We start from the raw sequence: 24,873 nt of genomic DNA, 5'->3' as shown, positions 1-24,873 counted from the left end.
GATCCTCAATATAAAACAGCTAATGTGCCTGGTACATGGCCGCACAAGCAATTTGGCTCATCTATGTGGCCAGGCTCATAGTAGGCCCTCAATAAACGAACAAATTAACAAATTAGTGACCCATACTAGAAGTTACTCATGGAACATCACCTTTTATTTAATGGCAGTTGGCTTTGGGATTCGTAGACCAGTAATTCTTTTTTTTTTTTTGTTTGTTTGTTTGTTTTTTTTTTTTAATTCTTTTTAATATTATAGTCCTATAGAGACATGCCAACTTTTTTTTTTTTTTTTTACTTATTGGATAAATTAATTTTTTTTTTGGATAAATTAGTTATCCTATGTTATCACTCTTCTGTTTTTTTTTTTTAAGATTTTATTTATTTATTCATGAGAGACACAGAGACACAGGCAGACGGAGAAGCAGGCTCCCTGCAGGGAGCCCAATGTGGGACTCGATCCCGGGACCTCAGGGTCACACCCTGGGCTGAAGGCAGAGACACTCAACCGCTGAGCTGCCCAGGCATCCCTCCCCCTTCTCTTTTTAAAAAAGGCTTTCAGGGCAGCCCCGGGGGCCCAGCGGTTTAGCGCCTGTCTTCGGCCCAAGGCCTGATCCTGGAGACCTGGGATCGAGTCCCACATCGGGCTCCCTGCATGGAGCCTGCTTCTCCCTCTACCTGTGTCTCTGCCTCTCTCTGTGTCTCTCATGAATAAATAAATAAAATTTTAAAAGACTTTTCAATTCCAAAATTTTCGAACTGAGAACGGTACACAAAATTAATGGAATTGAGCAGGGTCTGCTTTGGGAAGCCCTGCTTTGCAGATCACAGGGAAGACGAAGGCCGAGTTGCCAGTCAGGAGACCAGGGCACTTATCCTTCTCTGCCATCTAGTGGCCTGGTGACCTTGGACACCCCTCTTCACCTCTCTGGGCATCAGTTTCTTTATGGGTGAGGAGGATGGGCTGGAACAGGTTTTGGACCTCAGCCAGCTCTCAGGGCTGACAGAGTAGCCTCCTTAAGGGACAGTGGCACCTGCCACGTATGCATCAAATAGCCCCCAGCTGTTTCTATACTATTGATGTGTTACTTGTAGACCTTCCTGTTTGGTAGAGTTTGCTTAGGCTCTGCTAGAAATTATCTCTGGTCAATGAGAGAAGGTGCTGGACAGCCGGGTGGCTCAGTGGTTTAGCGCCGCCTTCAGCCCAGGGCATGACCCTGGAGACCCGGGATCGAGTCCCACGTCGGGCTCCCTGCATGGGGCCTGCTTCTCCCTCTGCCTGTGTCTCTTTCCCCCCACCCCCTCTGTGTCTCTGCCTCTCTCTCTGTCTATGTCTCTCATGAATAAATACATAAGCGAAATCTTTAAAAAAGAATGAGAGAAGGTGCCATTTAGTCTTTCTAGGTGTCATCTTCTTGGGCAAATAAATGAAAATTGAGGTCACCCTTCCCTCCACCCCTCACTATAGACAGAGCTGCTGTTGGATCCTGGGAGTGACTGCAGAGACCCAGCCTTCTTGCAGCTGGAACAGAACATGGAGGTTAAAGACTGGCAATGGATCTGAGCAAGAGAGTTCCACATCCGTCTGGCTCAGAGTCCAGACCAGGGGTTAAGAGACATTTTCTGTGAGGGCCAGATAGTAAATATTTTCAGCTTTACTGCCCATCCAGTCTCTGTCACAATTACTCAGCTCTGCTCTTGTGGCAGCAAAAAAGTAGCCGGGGACACTCTGCAGATGAATGAGTATGGCAGTGTTGCAATAAAACTTTATTTATGGACGCTGAAATGTGAATTTCATACAATCTTCACAGATCATGAAATAGTTTAACTTTTTTCAACGATTTAAAATCTGTAAGAACTATTCTTAGCTTTCAGGCTGTACAAAAACAGGCTGCAGGTCAGATTTGGCCCGTGAGCAGTATTTGCCGACTCCTGGTTTGCACACACCTCTCCCCGCCCCAGGTCCCCCCTAGGACTGGGAAAAGCAACCCCACCTTCTTGTTCTTGGCCAGTCTTGGCATTTCCACACCGTTACCACCAGAGGGCAATCGTGCTCAAGTTCCCTGGGTTGCTAACTCTGGTCTTAACCAGTCTTGGGGCCCCGACAGTTGCGTGTCTCCCAATTCTGAGTGCCCTGAGCCAACACCTTCTGGGGCCACCATTCCATCCCATGTGCGTAGGGCCCAAATGAGTCATGCTCCAGTAACCAAATAGGTCTCCAACACTTTGTTGGCACGTTTTGACCACAGGGGTACTTTGATGGCAGTCGTGGAACGTACTGGTATCCTCAGGGAAGAGAGGTTTTAAGGTGAAGAGCAGGTAGCAGGATCCAGGCCCCTGCCTTTCCCAGCTCCCAGCCCCACCTTTATGAAGTGCAGTAGGCCGCGCAGTATCTGGTCTCGCCCGCCCTATGGCATGCTCGCTTGGCAGTCTCTGCAGACCGTCATGGAGACACGACATGTTGCTATGTGCAGAAGAAAACATTGCCCTGCAGGGAGAGGACTTCTTTCTGTACTTTCTCCCTCCCCCCACCGCCCACCCCCAATTTTATGAAGTGCAAACCAGGACCCTGGGGCCCGACAAGGGAAGAAACTGACAGTTGCTTCCTATATGGTGAGTGGACACATTCCTGTTCTGAGGCCAGAATCTTCAATAATGAGATTTTTTTTTCTCCCCCTGGAAATGAAAGCTCACATCCTGGAATGATAAAGTCCCAGGAACATATAGCATTAAGGAAACCACTGAGGTTCATAGCATGCACTTCTGTCTTCTTGCAGGACTTTATGTGACCTGAATAAAGGGCCTCCTGTGGCAGGGGCTCTGGGAAGAAAAGACGAAAGTCCTTTTTAGATTCCCATATTTATCTTTTCCATGAACCCTAAAATGCACCGAAATGCACCTAATTGCAGCGTCAGGTTGAGGTCACACACTTGCTTTCTGATGAATATCTGCAGTGGGAAATGGAATCATTATTTCTGGAGATGTCTAAAAGGAGCCAGGAGCCTCATGTTGTCTGGGTGAGGCCTGTTATGCCTGCGGCTGGGCTGTGGGCCAGATGACCCTGTAAGATTCTTTCCAGGCTCAGAATTCTGTGAAGTCCAGGATGTGAACGTCGGGACTGTTTCTTTAAACAAAATGCACAGAACTATGTCCCTTTCCCTCCTGCATTCTGAATGCCTCCAGAATCTCTCCCCACGGTCCTTTGAGCCCCAGCCTTGCTCCTGCACCCCAAGGAGACTACTGCCTCTCCTTCATCTCCCTCCCTAGCCCCTGCTTCCTTCTCCACCTGCAAGCGTCTGACCCGCTGGCTAGAGAGGGGGCCTGACACGTCGTCAGCCCCCTGTGGATCTGAGTGAGCATGGGGACATGACAGCAGCAGCCCCACTGAGGACAGGGATCATATCCCCGCCCTTGGGAGTCCCCTGGCCTGACCCCTTCCTCTGCTTTCCTCCACAGAGCAGCCCATCCAGTACGCTCACTCCTCCTGCGAGGCTGGCGTGGCCGAGCTCCACATCCAGGATGCCCTGCCGGAAGATGATGGCATTTACACCTGTCTGGCCAAGAACACCTTGGGCCAGGTGTCCTGCAGCGCCCGGGTCACCGTCCATGGTAGGAGCCTCTGGGCACCTCTTTAGAAGCACCTTTGCTGCAGACATCTGCTCTGGAGAAAGAGCACTGCATCTGAAGGCAGGCAGGTGGAGGAAATGGCCTCTAGAGGTCCGCAGTGAATATGCAAAGGCCAGTTCCCCACCGCCTCACTCCATCAGGGCAGAGGGAAGATGCAGGGGTGAGAAGCAAGGGTTCCCTTGGCTCAAGAAGCTCCCAGTGTGGTAGGAAGAAGACCTCGCACACTGAAAGATGCTCTGGGAGGAGTAAGGGTCTCACAAATGCCACCTCCTGTGCTAGGGGCCGCTGGCCAACAGAGTGCTGGCATTGAGGCTTTGAGAGGGTCCCAGGTCGTTCCCCTTTTCCTTCTGACCCTGCACCTCCCCACCTGCCGAGGCTTGTTTTCATACATCAGCAGCCTGGTGTCCAGTAATCTGATTATCATGCTCATCCATTGATCTGCGCCAAGCCCTTGGCCCCAGGGAGTTCCAGGGGAGCCACAGCACTCAAGACAGGGCTGTCTGGGCTGTGGTCTCGGTGGGCATGGTGACAATACGCAGGGAATGCTTCCTGGGGCCGAGGTGTTCAGGTAAGCCGGCCTCCCCATCCTCACCCCAGGGCCTGGGCCCCAGCTCCAGTGTGTGTCTGGGGCCCGGGTGCTCAGACCGGGTGTGCTGTGCTCCGTTTTCCCAGCAGGAGACCATGTCTCTTCTCTCTGTTGTCCCCCAGGGTTCAGGGCCCGTGGGGAGAGTCTCCCTACCACGTGAGCAGCCTTCTGGGAGGCCGCAGGACATGGTTTCACTGAAAAAGGCAAGGAGAAAATCATGTGCTGGTTACTGCGTTAAATACTTTCTCATTTAGACCTCAGCAGCCCTGGGGAGGGCCGTGCTGTCCCTAGCTTTTACACAGAAGGGTCTGGAAGTCTCAGAAAGCTTCTGTACCTTGCCTAAGCACACAAGCTGGTAGGTCAGATTGGTCTTTCAGACCCAGATCCCGATGACTCCGAGCCTTTCCCAGAGTGTGCAGCCTCTGGCCCAGAGGGAGAGCCTGGGCCCTGTCGGCCGGCAGTGTCACCCCTTAAGGATTAGGGGCTTGCTGGCTCTATGAGGCTGTCTGCCAAGAAGGGGCACACTCCCTGGCCTCCCCAGTTTCTCTGAAGTGCCCTGGCATGGAGTCCTCACCTGGGAACTGGCTTCTGCTTCCTTCCAAGAAGGTCATTCACACCCAGGTGGGAGCCTGACTCTGGCCTCTCGGGAATTTGTCAGCTGGAATTCTGGTTTCATGGCCCATTGAGAGGCTCGGGAAACTGCGGTCATGAGACAAGAACAGATCTGAGCTTCATGTTTTTGGGCCCAGGGAGTGGCCCTCATCTCCCTGGACATCCACGTGGCCTACTGCGAAGCCTAGTAACAGGCAAGAAGGCCAGACTGACGTGCGATGGGTCTGTTGCCCAAGACTCTCCCTGCTAGCTTCAGCCTAGTGGCCCCACTAATCCAGTGCCTGCCCCCACTTGCCTGGGTTTACATTGGATTAAAGACACTCAGCTGAGCTAATAGTCGCTCTGGAGGCGAGGGTCCCCAGATGAAGGATCCAGGAGTCTTTGGGGCCGTCCTCCTGGTCCCCAGGTCTGTGTGGGGAGTGGGTCCTGGGGGCCTGCCCATCCAAGCGTGTTTTAAAGCAGAAACAGGTTCCCAGCAAGAACGCTGCTGCAGCCTTTTGGGTTTGCCCTGAGAACAGCCCTGCATGAGTGAGAACTCCCTCCTGGTGTGGGGATTTGCTGGCCTGTGAAGGCCAAACAGAGGCTCAGATACCATAAATGGTGAAACAGGCTGAGAGGCTCGGCCACGCGCTCGGGGCACAGGGCTGGGCTGTCTGCACAGGAGTGAGGCAGGCTGAGCCTGGCACGGCGACTCCCTGGCTCCCTGCCCCAGGGCGCTTGGGCAGCTCATGTCCACGTCCCGCACCATTCTCAGCTGTGGAGTTTTTCTGACTTTATTGGCAGCTCCTGGGGCTCTAGGTCTCTGGGGGAGCTGAGGGGTAGCAGGGACTGCAGGAGAGGCATTTGTGCCTCCTGTGCCCTGCGTGGTTCTGCCCAAGCCCGGCCTTTCTGTTAACCCTCAGTGTGGCCCCGGCCGCAGTCCCATCTGAGCTGTGGAGCGGACTGGCCGGGGTGAACCCCGCTGCACCACCAGCTGCCCTGGCAACCGGGGTGCCCTTTGACCCTCCAGGCCGCACATTCCTCTTCTGGGCCGTGGGGACACTGATAGTCACAGACCCTGGTACTGAGGATTGAATTAATGAACATAGCGGACATCCTCAGCGTGCGCTGCTACGATGATTGTCCAAAAGACCCCACCACCCCCCACCTTTAAGCAAGGTAAAATGATCCAAAATGCCAACTCTAAGTGGTTTTACCAAAGGACCAACTTTGCCACGGTGGCTGGGCGGTTGTCTGTCCCTCCGTGTGCCCGTTCAGTGGTTGTTAGTAAGGGGAGAGAACCCCAGAACGTGAGAGGGAGGGAGGTGTCTGGCGGACAGGAGAGCCCAAGAGCGCCCTTCTAGAGGCCCTGGCCACCCTGGGGTCAGACCCTGGGGTCTGGGTGCGCAGGTGGGTGCAGGTGGGTGCCCGGGAGGGGCGGTTCCCAGGACGGCTGTGTGGGCGGGCTCAGCAGAGGAGCCTGGCAAACACGGGGCGTGGGCTCTTTCTTTCTCGCTCCTTTAGCCTCCCGCCAAGCTTTTGCCATCATCCAGAAATCGCGGGGCCAACCCTCGGACGTGACTTCGCGCCACTTGCCCCAGCTCTCTCTGCCTCCTCTGCTCTGCAGCCCCTTCCTCCCAAATCTGCCTCTCTTCCCAACAGATGTGCCTTCCTTTAGGAGGCCCTCCTGCTAACCCCAGAGTGAGCTCTCTTACTGGCTGAACCCCCCCTTACCGTTGTGCTGACTTGTCAGCAAACGCGCCCTGAGCCCCCGCTCTGTGCCCATCCTGGTTCCCGGGAGGCTGCGGTGAGCAGGGCGGACAAGCTGGGCCTTCGTGGCGTGTGCGTTCTGATGGGGAGACGTGCAGCGATCAGCACCTCCTTTGATCAAAGACTGGCTGAGAAGGGTGGAAGGGATCCTTCTGGATGATGGGTGACGACACTGGCTGGGGAAGGCAGGCTGCAGGGAGAGGAGCTGTTTTGAGCAGACACTTCCGTGGGCTGGAGAGGGTGCTCCAGGAGGGCCATCCAGCAAGTGCAAAAGCCCTAAAACTGGGAGCAAGTTCGGCCTATACCAGGGGCAGCGAGATAACCAGTGTGGCTGGAGCAAGGCGTGTGGTGGCCAGTGGTAGAGAATGAGTTCAGAGGGAGAGGCAAGGGCCCCTCATGCGGGGCCTCTAGGGCTAAGGAGCACACACTTTATCCTAACTGTGAGATTTTACTCTTTTTTTTTTTTTTTTTTAAGTCAGAATTGCCAAGATGGATAGTATGAGAACAGATTTTTTATTTTTATTATTATTATTTTTTAATTTTTATTTATCCATGATAGTCAGAGAGAGAGAGAGAGGCAGAGACACAGGCAGAGGGAGAAGCAGGCTCCATGCACCGGGAGCCTGACGTGGGATTCGATCCCGGGTCTCCAGGATCGTGTCCCGGGCCAAAGGGCAGGCGCTAAACCGCTGCGCCACCCAGGGATCCCTAATTGCTTATTTAATTGGCTTCCCTGCCAGACTGTAAGCTCCCTGCAGGCAGGGACTATGCCTTATTCATTATTGCGTGTAGAACACACATGAGCATGTGTTCAGTGAAGGTAGGAAAGCCCACGCAGGGATGCGACCTCCCCAGAAGTGCAGCAAAGCATCCCTCCACCTCCTGACTTACCCGGCGGGAGTGTGCAAGAAATCCAGCTAGCTTTCAAGAGTCCCTCAACAAATACCCCTTCTGTCCTCCCGCTGCCCCAGGGGGAAAAAGAAAATCCCCCACTTAACCACCAAGCAATGGAAATTCTTCCCCAACCAACCCCACCCAAGATGGAGACCAAAGGATGATCAATCCAAATTCCTGCAGAGCCCAGGAAGATCTGAGGGAGAGTAAATATTTCCGTGTATTTGGACTGAGTCATTGGGGTGGGGGAGGGGGAGACTTCCTCAGGCTAGAATATTTTAATTTATCTCCCCCTGGAGTGTCTTTGTCAAGGCTAAAATTCTTAAGTGACTGGATTTACTATCTTGCTAACTGTGCCCATTTTGACTTAGTGGGTGTTTATGTAACTGAAGGCTTACTGGGTCTCGTAAAAGCACCTAAGGACATAAAATGTTGGTAAATTTTTTTTTTTTTTTAAAGAACTGGTTCATAGAGTAAAAAAAAATAAAAAATAAAAGAACCTTAATAAGCATATTTATAGAGTATTTGTTTTGATGAAGAACCTCTAATGGAAACACCAGGCGCCAGGGAAGTCAGCCGTGGCTGGACGTGCGAGCGTCGGGAGAGGCCCGGTCACTCTCAGGTTAGTGACAGGCGCTTGGTGGGGCAGCGAGGAGCCCTGACAGCTGCCACCTGCCACCTCTCTCCCAAGTGATGCTCGGGGACTTTGGATGTTGTATAACCTGTCCAGTGGTATCAAGTACGGACTCTACCCTCGATAAGCTTCCAATTACTAAAAACAAACATTTCTAATGCTTATGTTAGCTGGAGAGAAATCGATTGAAGAAGGATCAGCATCGGTTTTAATTTTTTTGTTTGTCTTTTTTTCTTTTTTTAAGATTTTTATTTATTTATTTATGAGAGAGAGAGAGAGAGAGAGAGAGAGGCAGAGACATAGGAGGAGGGAGAAGCAGGCTCCATGCCGGGAGCCTGACGTGGGACTCGATCCCGGGACTCCAGGATCACGCCCTGGGCCAAAGGCAGGCGCTAAACCTGCTGAGCCACCCAGGGATCCCGTTTGTCTTTTTTTTTTTTTTTAATTATTTTTTATTGGAGTTCAATTTGCCAACATATAGCTTAACACCCAGTGCTCATCCCATCAAGTGCCCCCCTCAGTGCCCGTCACCCAGTCACCCCCACCTCCCACCCACCTCCCCTTCCACCACCCCTAGTCCATTTCCCAGAGTTAGGAGTCTCTCATGTTCTGTCTCCCTCTCTGATATTTCCCACTCATTTTTTCTCCTTTCCCCTTTATTCCCTTTCACTATTTTTTATATTCCCCAAATGAATGAGACCATATAATGTTTGTCCTTCTCCGATTGACTCATTTCACTCAGCATAATACCCTCCAGGTCCCTCCACGTCAAAGCAAATGGTGGGTATTTGTCGTTTCTAATGGCTGAGGAATATTCCATTGTGCACATAGACCACATCTTCTTTATCTTTTAAGACCCTTAGTCCACCCACAACATCTGTCCAAAAGTCACTTAAATTCTAAGGCAAGCAAATAAATGTTAAATTATTCTGTAACCAATATTCTAGTTTTGTATAGTTTGGATACAACAGGAACGGGATCGCGCACCATGCGGGTCCTTCATGTCACAGAAAGTCTTCTGAGTGTATATGTTTGCACGTAGGCGTCCGTATCAGAACTGGAGCCTCATTTTACCAATTGGACAACTGGAGATGTAGAACTGTCTACTTCTCCAGCCCGCTATTTGCCATATCTGGCATTTACTTGCTCGGAGTCCTTGGTCAAGAGTGCCATCCAGAATTACAGCCTTGTGTCCCTACGAGCAAAAATGTGATCTGTGCTATGACCATGTGGTGGAGAGCGTGGTTTCCAGGCACTCACCAAGAGGGGGCACTGGATGGTTTGGATGCTCTACCTTCACCTAGAGAGATTGATTGTTAACTTCTGAGTCAGGTCAGAAGGCGGTGGTTGCAATGATTCCTGCGTCCCATCCAGCAACCCTACCATTACTGGCCAGAGATCTTTTGGGGAATGTCATACGCCATTGTCTCCTTTCATTCTCCTCCTTGTACGGTTCTAGTCCCATTTGCTTCTTAGGTTCTAGAGAAGCCAGTGGGGGGAAGAAAAGCCAACAGAGCAAGGCTCTTTTTGTGACACACAAGTGGAAGTTTTGCTGAATCACCAAGTAGGTTTATATGGTGAGGAGACAGACTTCTGTTGGAAGAGAAGTCAAATACCTCCCTAGGGATTTACACCTTGCATAAAAACCCCACAAATAGGAAGGGGCTGGGTGAAGGTAGAGCTTCCTTTGACAAGTCCTCTAGAGTCAACAGTCATGGCATTTAGGGAAAGGAGGCTAGTCTGTGACCCGTCCTGGAACGTGCTGGATTTTGAGCACCAAATAAAGAAAGGAGGGAGGACTGTGCTTCCAGAGCTCCTTCAGTTGGTGATTTACTGAATTCCCATATTATAACAGGGTTTGGAATGAATCAGATTTGCTGTTGGGATGGTATTTTGTGTTGTAATGACTAAGCAAAATAGCTCAGCAGTTCTTTCCTCTCCAATTATGCATCTGCAAGAGGTCTGTGTGTCTGTGCATGGGAGACGTTAGGAGATGGGGTGTTAGGAAGGAGGGGAGAGCCATTGCACAATCCATTTTCATTTGGTGACCACCTGTGAATCTAGGGATGCAGGCAAGCTGCTCATGGACAGGGCCTGAGGCTCTGAGAGTGGGACTTAGTAAACGGCCATGACAGCAATAGGCGGGGGCCCTTCTGTGGGGGAGTCTTGGGGGGGCTCTTAGATGGTAGAGTGTTTCCCACCAACACCCTGTCTCTGTTTATATGTCTGTCATTTGTTCAAGCACTTTCCCACTTTTTTTTTTTTTTTTTTAATCTGAAATAACTTTGGAATGAGCTGGGAGCCTGCAGAGGGCCCTTTTCAAGGCAAACTACTCAAAAGCGTAAACATGTGTATTTAATGCAAGTTCGGCTCCGTAAACACCAGCCTTCAGGGAGCATCAGGTTGGCTCATAAAAGGAGACGGGTGGAGAAAATGCTCCTAGGGAGAAACTAGAATTGTTTTTCCCGCTAAACCCTTGGAAGGGAAGGACCCAAAGGGAAGAACAAGAGGATCATTGTAGTGTTGAAGGAGGACTTAGATCACAGCCACCATTGGGCTGCAGACGCTTCTTAATTTCAATTAAGGTGTCATTCGTGTCCCCAGGTTTGAGGAGCAGCCTGGGCCTATGCAGGTTACTGTATACGAATTAATGAGAAAAGTGCACCTGTTGTGTGGGTATTTAACTCTTTCTCTGGATAAGAGCTTTCCAAAAATATAATAGTGTTTTTAATGTGGAACGTCTTTTTTTTTTTTTTTTTTTTAATTTATGATAGTCACACACACAGAGAGAGAGAGAGGCAGAGGCACAGGCAGAGGGAGAAGCAGGCTCCATGCACCAGGAGCCTGACGTGGGATTCGATCCCAGGTCTCCAGGATCGCGCCCTGGGCCAAAGGCAGGCGCCAAACCACTGCGCCACCCAGGGATCCCTGGAACGTCATTTTGATAGAAAAACACTAAGTGGTCAGGAAAGCTGGCTCATCTTATTTATTAATTCCCGTAACAAGGCCACTTGCTACTTGTGAATTAGCTCCACTTCACAGGTGGAGAAATCCCTCGCTCCGAGGTAAGGCGGCCGCCCACTACACCCCGTCCAGTCGCCAGGCCTGCAGCCGCCATGGCCTGCACACCTCCCTGCTCTGGGCCTCGGGGACCCTGACGGGTTCTCCATGTGCTCCTTCTGCTCCACTGGAGCAAGAAGTCAATGTGGAAGGTCACAACAGGAGTCTTCAAAAACAGCTCCCGATGAGTCAAAACAGCAGAAGTGGCCACAGAGGAAAACGCTGGAGGGTCAGTAGGGTCTTTCCCTTTCCCCCCATCCATCCCCTATCTGCCCGTCCTCTCTCCCGCTCCGCTCCCTTCTCAGTCCTGTCCCAGCTCTAATGCATATGGCATCATTCCTGTCATCGACAGACTGCCTCTAAGTATTTTTTTTTTTTTTTGCCTCTAAGTATTCTTGATCTCAGTTCTTGTCTTTCCACGGAGGACAGGCTTGATCTATTCCTTTTCTCTCGAAATGGAATAGAGCACCCAGTAGCTAGCTACTCAGATAAATGACAGAGTGAGTCTGTGAGTGACCACGGAGTCACTGGCCAGGTGACCAGGTACCAGCGCCACAGGTGAGTTCACGTTCAATCTTTAATTCGAGGCCAGTGCATCTGGGCCCTTCCTGGATTCCAGAGGGCAGGGAGCCCCTCTCTGGGTTTGGTCTCAGCAGAGCAGCAGGAAGCACACCTGCGGAGAAAACCTGGAATCTGTTTAATCTGGCTCCTTCTGAGCCGGGAAGCATCTCTGGGTCCCCTCCCATGCCATCTCCGTCTGTGTGCCCCGGCCAGTGCTCGCCCTCCCCAGATGAAGAAGGCTCAGGTTCCCTGTGCTCCTGGGGGCCTCTCGCCTGAGACCTTAGCCCCCCTCCACCAGCTTCAGACGGAGACTGTGCCAGGAGACCCTCTCTAGGATCACTGGGGAACCTGGGCATTGGTGCAAACGATGACAGAGACCTCCCCGTGGAATCTAGGTGACTGGCCTTTGTTCTCAGGACGGCGGGGGAGAGCGTCCAGACCAGGCCCCTGGTGGCTGCATCAGCCCCGGAATCTTGGCACGGGCCAGCTCCCTTCTCTGAGCCTCAGCTCTCTCCGACATTAGTGGGGACACAATCTGCCCCACCTCTGGGGATGTCAAGGATAACGCTGAACAGGCTGCGAACATCCTTCAGAATCCTGAAGTGCTGGACTCTGCAAGGTGGTGTTGTGACGATGTCTTCTCAGCTTCCAGAACTGTCTGGTTCAGTGGGAACGAAGGACTGTTCTCATTGTCGTTATGGTCACATGGAGTGTGCCCAACCAAAAAAAAAAAAAAAAAAAGTCAGCTGGTTTAGGAAAGGCAAAAAAAAAAAAAAAAAATCCATGTATTTTAATACTTTTTATGTGCCAGAGACTGTTCTAGCTGCTTTACATATGTTGCTGCTTTTAATCATCTAAAAACCCTGCAGTATTCATCATGCGTTGTACTGATGATGTGTCTGTTACTCTTATCAACACTGTATCATCAAGAATTGGTGATAACTGTGGGTTGGGGAGCTTGCTTCAGATCCCACAGCCAGATCTCTGAGTTCAGAGCACCAGTCTCCATCTGTCTTCTGATTTCATCTAAGCCTGCACAAGAGTGAGCATCAACTGATGCCATAGTACGTAAGCGACAGGTGACACAGAGTAATGTGTTCGGCTTTGAAATTAAATGAAGTACACACGTCTTGCCCTTTTTACCTGGCTTGGCCTTGCTCTGCCTTAGCTTTTCTCTCCTAGCTAGGGCCTAGGATGTGGGTCAGCAGATAAGACATCTGTCCTTGTGGAGAGTTTGCCCCTGGAGACGCCTGGTTCCCGTGGAGGAGACGGCCTCCAGACCATCCTGGCTTTTCTGTCACAAGGCCTGGGTATGAGCTCTAGGTCTGCCTGGGCCTGGCCCTGTGAGCTTGCACAGGCCACTCACCCGAGCGCGCCCTGGCCTCTCCGTCAGGAGCCTGGAGTCGTGGGATTGGGACTGCGGCTTCAGGATTCTAGTTAGGGCTGCTGTTCTCAGGCCTCTTACGGAAAACTACTTGCCCCCAAACTGAGATCCTTACTGGCTCTGTAATAATCCTGGTGCCGAGTGTGTGTAGGGAGGGTTGGTCGGTGTCTCACCCTGTGAAGGATTTGCGGTGTTTGAGTGCTAGGGATGACTCAGCCATTCACTAGCCTGGATTCAGTCACGCTGGTCCCATGTGACCACCGGCTGTAGGTCTGAGGCCAAGTTCATTCTGCACGCTTACTCCCAGTCACTTCCCTTTGCCCTCCTTGCAGGCTGAGGCCTGGGGAAGACAGAGCAGGTCTGGGGCGACGGTGCCATGAGACGCAATGTCTCCCAGGCCGGGCGCCCACTCATCTGTCTCCCGGACGGGGTGCAGCCAGGTTGTTCTCAAATCATTTTACCTGTATCTCAGGAGAGTTTGAAGCAATACATTTGTATTCCTAACAATATTTGCCACGGGTCATGTAAAAAAAAAAAAAAAAAAACCACAAAAAACCCCGTCTGCGATCCTTGGGTGAGGGCCCCATCTCTGTTCCCTTGGAGCTGAAAACCCCAAAATTATGAAGCCCAGGTGGGTAGGTGGGAATCAGTGCCTGTGTCAGCTTCACACCGCAGATCTGGTTGGTGCCGAGGGGTCCTACCGAGTATGTTCACACGTTAGCTCTTTGAAACCCCCGGAGTCCTGAGATTATACTGTTGGGACCCTAAACACAGATGAGGCAGTTGAGCTTCGGGGAGCAGCAGTGACCAGGAGGCCCGGCCCCGGCCCTGCGTTTCCTGTGGCCGGCGGAGGACCGGGAGCTGCTGCGTGCGAGGGGGCGCCCAGGCCGCAGATAGGCCTTTCGTCCCCACGGGCTGCGCCCCATAGGGTGCAGGCCAGGAAACCTGGGGGGGCGAACACCTGAGAGAGGGGAGGGGCCCTGGAGGGGCCGCCAGGGGCTCGAAGCGGTTTCTGATGCTCCCATAGCACGTAGGAATGCCCGTCTACACGGACCTCTGAAACAGGGCACTGGCTGCGGCAACAGAGGAGCACGAATCGGGGGGAATCTAGACAGGCAAAAATATTTTGTTCTCAAGCCTCCGTCGGTGCAGGACAGGAAATTCCTCAACTCTCCGGAGGCAGCCTACTTTCCCGGCCACTGCAGTCCAGGCAGAGAAAGGAGATCTCTGCACTTCCAGGACGCGGCCTCCCCGAGCCCACTCCTGGGGCCTCGGGTCAAGGGCAAACCTGCCTGGCTGCCCCTCTGGCAAAGGCAGCAGTGCTGGGGTCTGGGGCGGAGGAAGAAGTTGGGGCTGATCCTCTGGTCCCAGACAGTAGGGATCCCCTGCCTCGACCGCCCTTGTGCCCCAGGTCCGTGCCCTTCACAATGCACCTGCCTTGGAGGAGGGTTCCCTCCAGCATCCTGAGCTTTCTCAGCCCCTCCCATCCTCATTCCAGAGGCTGCCCTGGGAGAGCTCTGCGGTGGGCCCTATTTTTTTTTTTTTTTTTTTTTAAGTACCAAAAGATAGAAATTCAGTGGCAAATTTGGAGTTGGATCTTTCTCCGGTATATAAAGCACCATGGAGATGTATCCGCATGGCTCTAGGCCTTCTGCAAATCTGGTATATATGGCCTTTGCTAATAAGAACCCAAGATACCAGAGCCCCTTTCCCCAAAACTTAGAGTTTAAGTCACAGATACCATAGCCCTCTCCCTCCCTACTCCTGCTTCTGCCAAAACACAAAATGAAAAGGCTACAGAATGATTGAAGAAGGCCAAAGCCGCCTGGCTCACAGGGTAAAGGGCAGGATCAGAGACTGGGCAGCCACGAGCTCCTCCTGCACCAGGGCTGTCCTGCGCGGACACTGACACTGGCTCAGCCACTTTGCTGCCCCTTCCCCCCCAGCTCACAGGAGGCAGGTCAGAGCCCAGCTTGGGGAGCAGCCCAAGAATATCAGCCTGTTTGTGACCCCATCTCCCTGGAGAACTGAAACGGGGGTGAGGGGGCCAGCCCTGAACCCAGAGAGTTGTTCTAGTTTTGTCTTTGACTAGCTGGTGTACTTCTTCCCTCCCTCGGAGACTTTCTTTCCCCAGTTTTTTTTTTTTAAAGATAATATTGATGTACATATATTCATGGTGTTTAATTTGAAAACTTCGCCCAATTTTAAGAAATGAACATCTCCATCAACTCCAAATGCTTCCTTATGTCCCTTCACAGTCCTTCCCCGTAAGCCCCAGGCAACCACGGATCTGCTTGCTATCCCTCTAATTTGCCTTTTCTGAAATTTTATATAAATGGAATCATCCAGTATGTACTCTTTCTTTGGCTTCTTTTATTCAGTGCCATTTTTGTGAGGTTTGTCTGTTGTTGTGTCTCGTTAGTCTGTTTCTTTTTATTGCTGAGCAGGATCCCATTGCATAAATATAGCACAGTCTTTTTATCCACTCACTTGTTGATGGCCATTTGGGTTGTTTCCAGTTTGGGATCGTTAGGAATAAGGCTGCTATGAATGTTTGCCTACAAGTCTTTGTCTGGTTATGTGCTTTCATTTCTCCTGTGTAAATACCCAGGGGTAGAATGACTCGTATGGTAAATGCATGTTTAACTTTTTAAGAGACTGCCAAGCTGTTTTCACAAGGGTCTGTAAGCAAGCATGGTGCGGCGGTGTGTGAGGGGTCCCGGCGCTCCACATCTCGCCAACCCCAGGGCTTGGGACGGCTGGTCTCTTCCATTCGAGTCACTCTCATAAGTGTAGTGGCTTTGGCTTCCTTGAGGTGCTTAAGATCTCATGGGATGGCGATAGAGCATCACACAGCCATAGAAGGTGACAAGGAAGCTCTTCACTTCTGTTTTATGAGAGGCAGCGAGGCATATTGTTAAATGAAAAATTAAATGAAAAACTAAGCCATCAGTCAGTGTGTGTAGTGTGCTATCATTTCTTTAAGAGAAGAAAACGCAAGAGTACACCTATCTGCTTGTGTGTGTGTTATGTACATAGACCATCGATGGCAAGATGAACAAGAAACTGAATATTGATGGCCTCTGGGGAGAGGTGCCCTGATGGCCAGAGGTCAGGGGTGGAAGGAAGACTATATAAATACTTTTTGGTGCTTTTAAAATTTTGTGCCATGTGAGCGGACCACTAATTGAAAAAAGGTAGGTGAACTTAAAGAAAAAACAAAACAAAACCCAAAATCTCCTAAGATGCCAGGCATTGAAGTTCTCCTGAAGAACCAGAGCCTACATTGGGTTTGGCCCTGCAGAGGCCCCACCTTTCCCTGCTCCCAGGCAGGAGCACTGGCATGCCAAGCAGAGAAACGGGCTCGCCTCGCTCCTGGCGATGTCTGGCACCTCCCCACACACCTCACCTGTCAGCAGCTGGTCTCTGGCCGGAGCCTGAGCCTGAGCCTCAACATAGTAGTATGCCGAGCAGTCATTTAGTCTGTGTTTGTCGAATGAATAAATGACTATTCACCCCACATTCTGTTGTCTGCCACCCAGAAAAGAAGAGCGACAGGAAGAGTGGGTATCTTCTGCGCACAGCTCCCGGCAAGCCCGTCGCACCCCTCTTCCTGCAGGGCCTCTCTGACCTCAAAGTCATGGATGGAAGCCAGGTCACCATGACAGTCCAGGTGTCAGGTCTGTGTCTGCATCTCTCCTTGGGGTATATGTAAAAACGGGCATGGTTGCAGTGTGGGCGTTGCACCCCCATATCCCACTCAGATCATCGACCCACCAGAAAGTCTGCACGGGACAGTCCGTGGACCCAAAGAAGTGGAGCCTGCTGGTCCCTCCTTTCTGCTTCCCCTGGGCAGGATTCTCTGGAGCCAAGGTCAATTCATGGTGGTCCAGAGGAAGAAGATGCCCACAGCTAGAGGGCTGGGGACTGGTGGGGAAACACAGCGGGGCCTGTGTAGCTGGAAGGTTGTGAACACTGGTGCAAAACCAGCTGATGTGAGAACTGCCCGTCCTTGGAAGAGACTCTGTTGCTCTATTAAGATTAAGGTGAGAAGATAGAAAGAGGTCCTCCTAAAACCAGGGCAGGGTGACAAGAGCTTGGGACCAGCAGCCCAGTGTGAGCTGTCACAGCTCCTAGCGGCCGGGGAGGGAAGTTCAGGCCCTCTGCTGGCACAGACTTGCTCGATGGGCTTGTGCCCAAGCATATCCAGAACCTCCAGTTCATTGCTGACCACTGTCCGTTCCCCTGACAGCCCGGAGGCCACTCTCCTGGGTTTTAGTTCTTCTTGAGCTGCAGAAGTAATAAAGATGAGCTGTGGGAGAGCCGATGGGATCCCCCTTTCAGGGATCACCATGCACCTGCCCCCAGATCAGAGGCTCTCTGCTCCCTCCTGGCCTCCACACCGCTGCTGGCTAACCCAGCAGGACAGACCCACTCTCTCTCCTTGAGAGAGCCTGACACCGCACAGCCTCCCTCGGCAACCGCTCCCGCTCCCGGGGCCTTGCTCCTCGGGGGGCAGAGCACAGTGTTGCTGCAGGGACAGACCCTCATGGATGGCCATTGTTTTATGCCCCACCAAACTGCTCGAGAATCTACCCAGGAAAGTCGGCCAGTAAGACCTGGAAATGCTATCCACCCTGAGCTGGGTTTGGAAACTACGTGAGCTCGTGCCCATCTCTCACCCTCAGACCCAGCCTTTGTATGGTAGCAAAATGAAATGCTGATTTTTCCTTCTGGTGAAAATCGACAGAGGAGTTACTGCAAAGCCACCATGGCATTGCCTGGGGATGCATGCACTGCGTGTGGGGCGGCGCAGAGCAGGAAATGCATTTGCTTCACACCCAGGGAGCCACGTGTGTGGCTTCAACACTGCCCCCCCCCCCCCCCCCCGCCGCCGCCCAGGGTTACCAAGTAGTTTGAATTCTGATTTTTTTTGCTTCGATCTTTTCTAGTTTCTGCAAATCTGTTGTTAAATAATTACAATGAATATTCATTGAGCACTTTCCACATGCCAGATGCTATTCTAATCTGCTAAAGATTTTATTTATCTATTTTTGGAGAGAGAGAGAGAAGAGGAGAGCAGAGAGAGAGGGAGAGTTCCAAACAGACCCGTGTTGAGCGTGGAGCCCAGTGTGGGGCTCAATCTCATGACCTGAGCTGAAATCAAGAGTCAGACACTTCACCGACTGAGCCACCCAGGCGGCCCTCTCATCTGCTGTTCTAGTGGGCTGCTCCGGGGGACTGTATTGATTTATTCAATCCTCCCAACAAACCTGGGAAGATGTGATTAGAAGGTTTTGTGGATGGGGAAACTGAGACATAGGAAAGTTAGTATTTGGTGCAGTGGGCAAAGTTGCCACGTGACCCAGGAAAGCAGCTCCCTGACCAGTCTGCCCGCCCTGTCTCCCCAACCAGGGAATCCGCCCCCCGAGGTCATCTGGCTTCACAACGGGAATGAGATCCAGGAGTCAGAGGACTTCCACTTTGAACAGAGAGGCACTCAGCACAGCCTTTGTATCCAGGAAGTGTTCCCAGAGGACACAGGCACTTACACCTGCGAAGCCTGGAACAGTGCTGGAGAGGTCCGCACCCAGGCAGTACTGATGGTGCAAGGTGAGGCCGCCACCGGGCCGACCGGGGTAGGGACTGGCGGGGGCAGGAAATAACATGCTGCTAGAGCAGTCTCCCCAGAAGCAGTTTGGAGGTGAGGAAAGCACCTGAGCTTCCTTCGTTTCCCCCATGGTCCCTGTGCTCCCTTGGTCCCATTCCAGCCCCAGAGGCCAGCTTCCCACCTCCGTTTCAGGCTCTGGCTGAGTGGAGGCACCATTCCCTGCCTTCCAAAGTCCCTGCCTTGTCTGGGTCATTGGTGACAAGCTGCATAGAGTGCTGGGAGAGAAACCTTATGATGCACTTGATAATTAGGCAGTGACAGCTTTTCTCCCCCCCTTTATTGAAACCTGGTTAACACACGATATTACTTTGACACAGTGATCACTTTTGAGGTGAGCTGTAGCCTGTTAGGGTCCTCGCCTTTAGAGAACCTATATTTAAGAAGAGAGACCAGGTCAGGACACATAAAGCAAGCGACAGCTCTCAATTATACTCATCTCATTGTAGATCTCTAGCACCTGGCCCAGTGCGCCTGGACCTTCCGGGCTACCTGTCCCTACTTTGGGTGTACACATTCATGTCGATATTATCCTCAGAGAATATAACCCAGACAGATTCGCCTTGGGAAGGATGTGCTGTAACTGCATATTCCAGTAAACGTGATTTCTGGACAAGCTGTTATTTGGGTAACTTGTAGTCTTTGACCCTTACCACCATGGAGAGCTTAGTGGACCCTGTCTGCTGAAAGGCCTTCCTCTAATCCAACCCTCTGCCGACTTCCAGAGCCCCAGGATGGCACCCAGCCCTGGTTCATCAGCAAGCCCCGCTCACTGACTGCCTCCCTGGGCCAGACTGTCCTCATCTCCTGTGCCATCGCTGGGGACCCCTTCCCCACTGTGCACTGGCTGCGAGATGGCAAAGCCCTCTCCAAAGACTCCGGCCACTTCGAGGTGCTACAGAACGAGGACGTGTTCACCCTGGTTCTAAAGAATGTGCAGCCCTGGCACGCCGGCCAGTACGAGATCCAGCTCAAGTGAGTCTGCGTGTCCTGCTGACCTCCTTTTACCCACTACCCCACAAATTCCTACCACCTGTCAAAATTCCCACCAGGGACTAGGAAGCCAGCGGAAACACAAAATAACGTGCAGCTGGGCTTCAAGGTAAAGAAAGGGCAGGCTTGGTGCTGCCAACGAGCTTTTGTCTCTCCTGCTTAAATGCAAAGGTGTTCATTGAGCTCCTGAGCTCGGTTCCCCAGAGTCCTCTGTCTTATTACATCCTGGCTTTTGTGCCCCTGTTGTTTGGTGTGTGGAGAACATGAAGGAGGGAAGAATGGATTAAAATTGGAAAAGCAGGGGCACCTGGGTGGCTCAGTGGTTAAGCATCTGCCTTTGACTCAGGTAGTAATCCCAGGGTCCTGGGATAGAGTCCCGCATCAGGCTCACCACAGGGAGCCTGCTTCCCCCTCTGCCTGTGTCTCTGCCTCTCTCTCTCTCTCTCTCTCTCTCTCTCTGTGTGTGTGTGTGTGTCTCTCATGAGTAAATGAATAAAATCTTTTTAAAAAATTGGAAAAGCAGCAAGATCGAGGGAATGTATTAGTTACCTATTGCTGTGTAACTAATGTCCCCAAAACTGAGCAGCTTAGAACAGCAGTTGCCATCTCACAGTTTCTTTGGGTTGGGAATATGATGCAGCTTTGCCGAATGATTTTTACAGTGAGGATGTTGGCAGGGACTGTAGCCTCTGAAGGCTTGGCTGGGGCTGGAGGATCCACTTCTAAGATGGTTCACTCACAGGGCTGTTGACTGGAAGCCTCAGCTCCTTGCCATGCGGACGTCTCCCTAGAGCTGCTTGAGTGTCTTCGTGACATGGCAGCTGGCTTCCACAGACCTAATGTCTTTTGTGATCTACCCTGGAGGTCACACGCTATTACTTCTGCTACATTCTGTTTGTTGGAAGTAAGTCACTAAGGCCAATTAGGATCCATCTCTTGGAGAGAGAAGTGTCAAAGAATTTGTAGACATTTAAAACCACTGCAGAAGGTTAACTACACCCGTTCCTTTTTTTTTTTTCTTTTCCTCCTGTTTATGGTTTTCCTAGGTAATGTGGAAAGGTGAGCTCTGGGAAGGCACACTGCTTCGTTTCCAGTACCTGGAACGGTGCCTGCCCGGAGTTAGCATCGAGTGTTTGTTAAATGAAAGTGATCCAGAAATGTTCTTCTACCTTTAAAATGCTCTAAGTCTTAGTCTTAGAGTTCTATGGCCAGCCCTGGGTTGATGGAGACAGGACACCAGCCCCTAGGGTTGATGCAAGCACTGAAGGAGAGCAGTTGTCTGCAACCCGCTAACAGGAGAGTGTGTCACGTGCCAAAGATGTTTCGAGCTGTCCTGGCTCAGGTGCCTGGGCACTTTGCAAGGGGCTTGCTCTCCTGGATAAATCATTTCCCTGTACTGAGCACATCATGTTCAAGGCTCTGAGCTACATGCCAGAGCCACTGCCATGACTGAGCACTGTTCCTATAATAATAACAAACCCCAGTGCGTGCCCCACCGCTTGGGTCCTTTCTGGCCAAGTGCTTTATGCATATACCAGTTATGTTTTGCTGCATAACAAACAGCTCAAATACTTAGTGGCTTTATATATATTAAAAAAAAAAAAGGGCCATTTGTTATTTCTTGAGATTTGTTGGGAAGTTCTGCTTGGCTGAGTGAGGCTTAGCAGATCTCAGCTGAGCTAATGCCATGTCTGTAGTCGGCTGTGGCGATGGTCTGTGGGCTGGCTGGTCCTCCGCTACCATCAGCAGTATGCACAGAACACGCCAGCAGCCTTTGCCTTACATCCAAACCAGGTATTATCAGGAAGGCAAATCTGCCTCCAGCCTAGATACAAGATACACTCTTCCTCCCCTAGGCCAGTACAAATAATAGAAACTGATGACACGGGAGACGAGAGCCTGTCTGCCTGGAAGGAGTAGTGCTGGGGGACAGTCCTCACAGTCATCGAGCCAAACACCCAAAAGGGATAATTATGCTCCATGTGTGATGTCGAGGACAATAGGGTTTAGCAAATGAGTAAAGCCTTGGCCGTTGGGGGCACGTTGAAGAGGCCAAGCAGGAGAGGGTAGGGAAGAGCAAAGCAAGGGCTGTGGGAAGTCGGCCAGGCCGGAGTGGACGTCGGCAGGCAGACTGTCTGGGCCCAGCTGGGGACAGTCATAAAACTTACACTGTCCCAGCTGGAAGGGACTTCAGAAGTTATCAAGACGACTCATCGTTCAATAACAGGGGAAACTGAGGTCTCGGGGTCACGGATTTGCTCATGACCACCCAAAAGCAAGTAGCAGAGCCCAGATTGGAACCCTCATCTCTGTCTTTTCATCGGCTTCTCTCCCATTCCGTGTTTCTCCCAAGTGCGTGGGAACTCGGGGAATCCGGGAGGTTGCGCTGGCCTCCCCGTCCGCGCAGCTCTCGTCCCTGACCCCTCTCCAAAGTCCAGCCTTTTCATTCCTTTGGGTAGCTGGTGCCCTGGCCTTGGCTTTGTCCCCAGCCTGAGGAGCAAGTCAGTGGAAAGTTCTCCTGGGGAGGACGTGCCAGGTCTGCCAGGGGCCCCGTTCCCCTCCTGACAGAAATCAGACCTAGACTCAGCACAGAATGCCTTTCAAGGAGGGAGCTGGGGTAGCTGGGAGGAAGGGGGGGTGGGTGGTGCAGCAGGTCCCGTCTGTCCCTGCTACGGCTGTGGGTAGGTGCAGCTGGATGCCCTAGCTCTTGTCTCCTGGTCTAAAAGGAAATGTCATCAGAAAGTCAGTTCAAAATTCCAGCTAAAATATTTGAAAGTTTGGGACTTGCCAGGAAATTAGTTCTTTAAACTAATTTTGCGTGTGAAAACCCATTCCAGAGGAGGGAGATTCAGAGTGGGACAGACTCTGAAGCTTTGTAACCAGAGTGGGCTTCTTATTCAGGGCTTGGGAGGTGGGAGCAGAGAGTTTTGTTAGTTTGTAAAAGGTGCAGCCTATGGGGTCATAGTCCAGGCCTCTTTGGCAGCACCTGGGCTGGGTGTGGGGCCTCATCCTCAGCCCCAGGCCTTGCTTTGTAACCGAGGATGTAGATACAGATACCGATGGCCTCGAGGCGGGCTGGCGGGTTAGATGATCTGGTGTGTGGGTCCAAAGTCCAAGCCTTTCTGACCTTTGTAGGCTCTCAATGAACTCATGATCTGCCCTAAAGGCCCAACAGAGGTTTAAGTTTATGGCAGCAGAATTGATGACCCCCCAGATCACCCCGAGGGATGATCCAGTTACTGGGCCCACCACGGTATCCCAAGTTCTCCACCTCTGCCCCTCAGACTTCCCTAGGTGCCGCAGGTTGAGGCCTGGGGATGGGTCAAACAGCAAGCCACCTGTGCTCCCTCCTTTAGGGCAGGTGATGGAAGACAGCAGAGTCCCCTACCTGCTTCCCCACGGGGAGCTAGAGCTTACTCCAGCTCAGGGGACGGGGCGCCTCACCATTTAAAGCCTCTGAAGGGTTTGGTTGGGGTAAAGCATGGCCGTCTGGTCAGTGTCTGCTCCTGATTTTTGCACCTGAGCTGTGTTGTACCTGTAGCAGGAGGAAACTCAGCTGAGGCAATGTTGGAAAGCACTACTGGGAAAACACAGCCCTTGGCCTCCTGGCCTCCTGCCCTCCTGCTCGTCACCCTGTGCTGGAAAGAATAGCGAGGAAAGAATGGCCTGATACTGGCCAGCAGTCTGACATAAGTAGGGTGCCAGGGAGCTGGGCCTCACCTGCAAATGACCTTCCGTGTTTATTCTGCAAGTTGACCCAAAGCCCCGTGAGCCCTCTGTGCTGAGCGCTTGGGATGTCCCGAGGGGCTCTTAACCTTCCAGGGCCGGGCGCTAAGGAGGCACCTGACTGCTGCTCGTTGAGCAAAGGGACACCCACGGCGCTTAAACTGCCGAGACACCAGGCTCCCTGAGCCTTCAGTCTCTGCCCCCTGAGAGCCTGCGCCTTGACCGAGGTGGCCAGGAGGAGACCCCAACAGATGGCAGGAGGGTTGGAGGACAGCACAGAGCAACCTCTCCTTGTTTCAAACGGGTCTCCGTGCCTGGGAGTGAGCAGCACCCCCCAGCCCCCCTGCAAACCACCTACCAAGCCATGGACCTCCAGTGTCTGATGCGGACCCGGCCCTGCACAGGGAGGGCAGCCAGGCAAGCAAGGCGGACGCCCACATACGTCAGCAGGGCTGCGTGAACACATGCTCGGGTGTCTGTCCACGTGGGGGTGGCCGTGCTTGTGCACTTGTATCTGGACCTGCAGATGCAGATGCCCGCCAGGTAAGGTCCCGCATGTGTGTGTATCCATGCGTGTGGTCGATCTGCATTCACACAGAGACCTGCACACACACACACACCCCACGGTAGATTGGTACTGACGAGCAGGGCAGGGCAGGTCGGGAAGGTTAGGGTCCCGATTCAGGTAGGCCTGGGTGCCAGCCCCTTTTTCTGCCGGTTGCCTCTGCGAGTGAAGGCGAGTTGTTTAACCTTTATGAGCCTTATGTTCCTGATAACAACAGTGCTGGCTTCACAGAGAAGTCGTGAGGTGAGGGGAGATGGGTCCTGCGAGGGACCCGTCGCAGAGCTTGGCGCATCTGGGGGAGGACCTGGGCACACGTAGGCCCTGAAGTGCTGGTAAGATGGCCTTGTGGGGCGATGAGGGGGAGGCCTGGGAGCCCCGCGCTGCCCCAGACGAACTCCTGACCTCCTGACGCCTTCCTTACCTTTACGGTGGGCCCAATAGTGCTGCGTACCTCAGTGGGGTGCTGTAGGCACAGGTGACAGACGTGAGTGGAAGGCGGAGCAAGAGTCCCCGTGGCTCTCAGCCCTGCCCTCACCCGTCCCTGTACTGAGCACGGCCCTGACCCCCCCCCCGCCCCCCCAGCAGCCTTGGCTGCTCAGAACCGCCGGCAGAGGGCAGAGGGCAGCCGTGCGGGCTCAGAGTCCCGCTGCCCAAGGCCCCTACAGCCCCCTCCCCTCCCCGGGCACAGGGGGCCTCAGCTGGCCACGCACCGCTGGGACACTGACGTTTTATTAACGTTTTAACAGTGGGTTGAAGAGTCCAGAGCTCTCCCCACCTGAAGAAAGGAGAGAAGGGGTCACCCATGCAGGAAGACACCT

General features: G+C 52.4%; 1 protein-coding gene and 1 long non-coding RNA gene across 7 annotated transcripts in view; one reads left to right on the top strand and one right to left on the bottom strand.

Moving 5' to 3' along the window:
- MYLK (myosin light chain kinase) overlaps positions 1-24,873 on the top strand; it is a 203,928-nt gene that overhangs the window by 95,406 nt on the left and 83,649 nt on the right. For 5 of the 6 annotated variants that reach the window (XM_038583049.1, XM_038583048.1, XM_038583051.1 and 2 more), the window contains 4 exons: positions 3,453-3,605; positions 16,646-16,783; positions 18,519-18,716; positions 19,497-19,746. In XM_038583049.1, the coding sequence (XP_038438977.1) occupies positions 3,453-3,605; positions 16,646-16,783; positions 18,519-18,716; positions 19,497-19,746 (739 nt within the window). Of the gene's footprint in view, positions 1-3,452; positions 3,606-16,645; positions 16,784-18,518; positions 18,717-19,496; positions 19,747-24,001; positions 24,034-24,873 lie in introns of those variants that run through there. The other variant, XM_038583053.1, reaches the window with a different exon arrangement.
- On the bottom strand, positions 11,495-12,447 carry LOC119867342. The gene is made up of 2 exons (XR_005383401.1): positions 12,264-12,447; positions 11,495-11,831 (listed from the first exon to the last, which is right to left on the bottom strand). It is a non-coding gene; the product is annotated as an uncharacterized LOC119867342 (long non-coding RNA).

This window comes from Canis lupus, chromosome 33 (assembly GCF_011100685.1).
Source record: "Canis lupus familiaris isolate Mischka breed German Shepherd chromosome 33, alternate assembly UU_Cfam_GSD_1.0, whole genome shotgun sequence".
In the NCBI taxonomy this organism is placed as follows: domain Eukaryota; kingdom Metazoa; phylum Chordata; class Mammalia; order Carnivora; family Canidae; genus Canis; species Canis lupus.
Note: the sequence above shows the minus strand (reverse complement) of the source record. Positions and strands in the feature narration are given on the sequence as shown.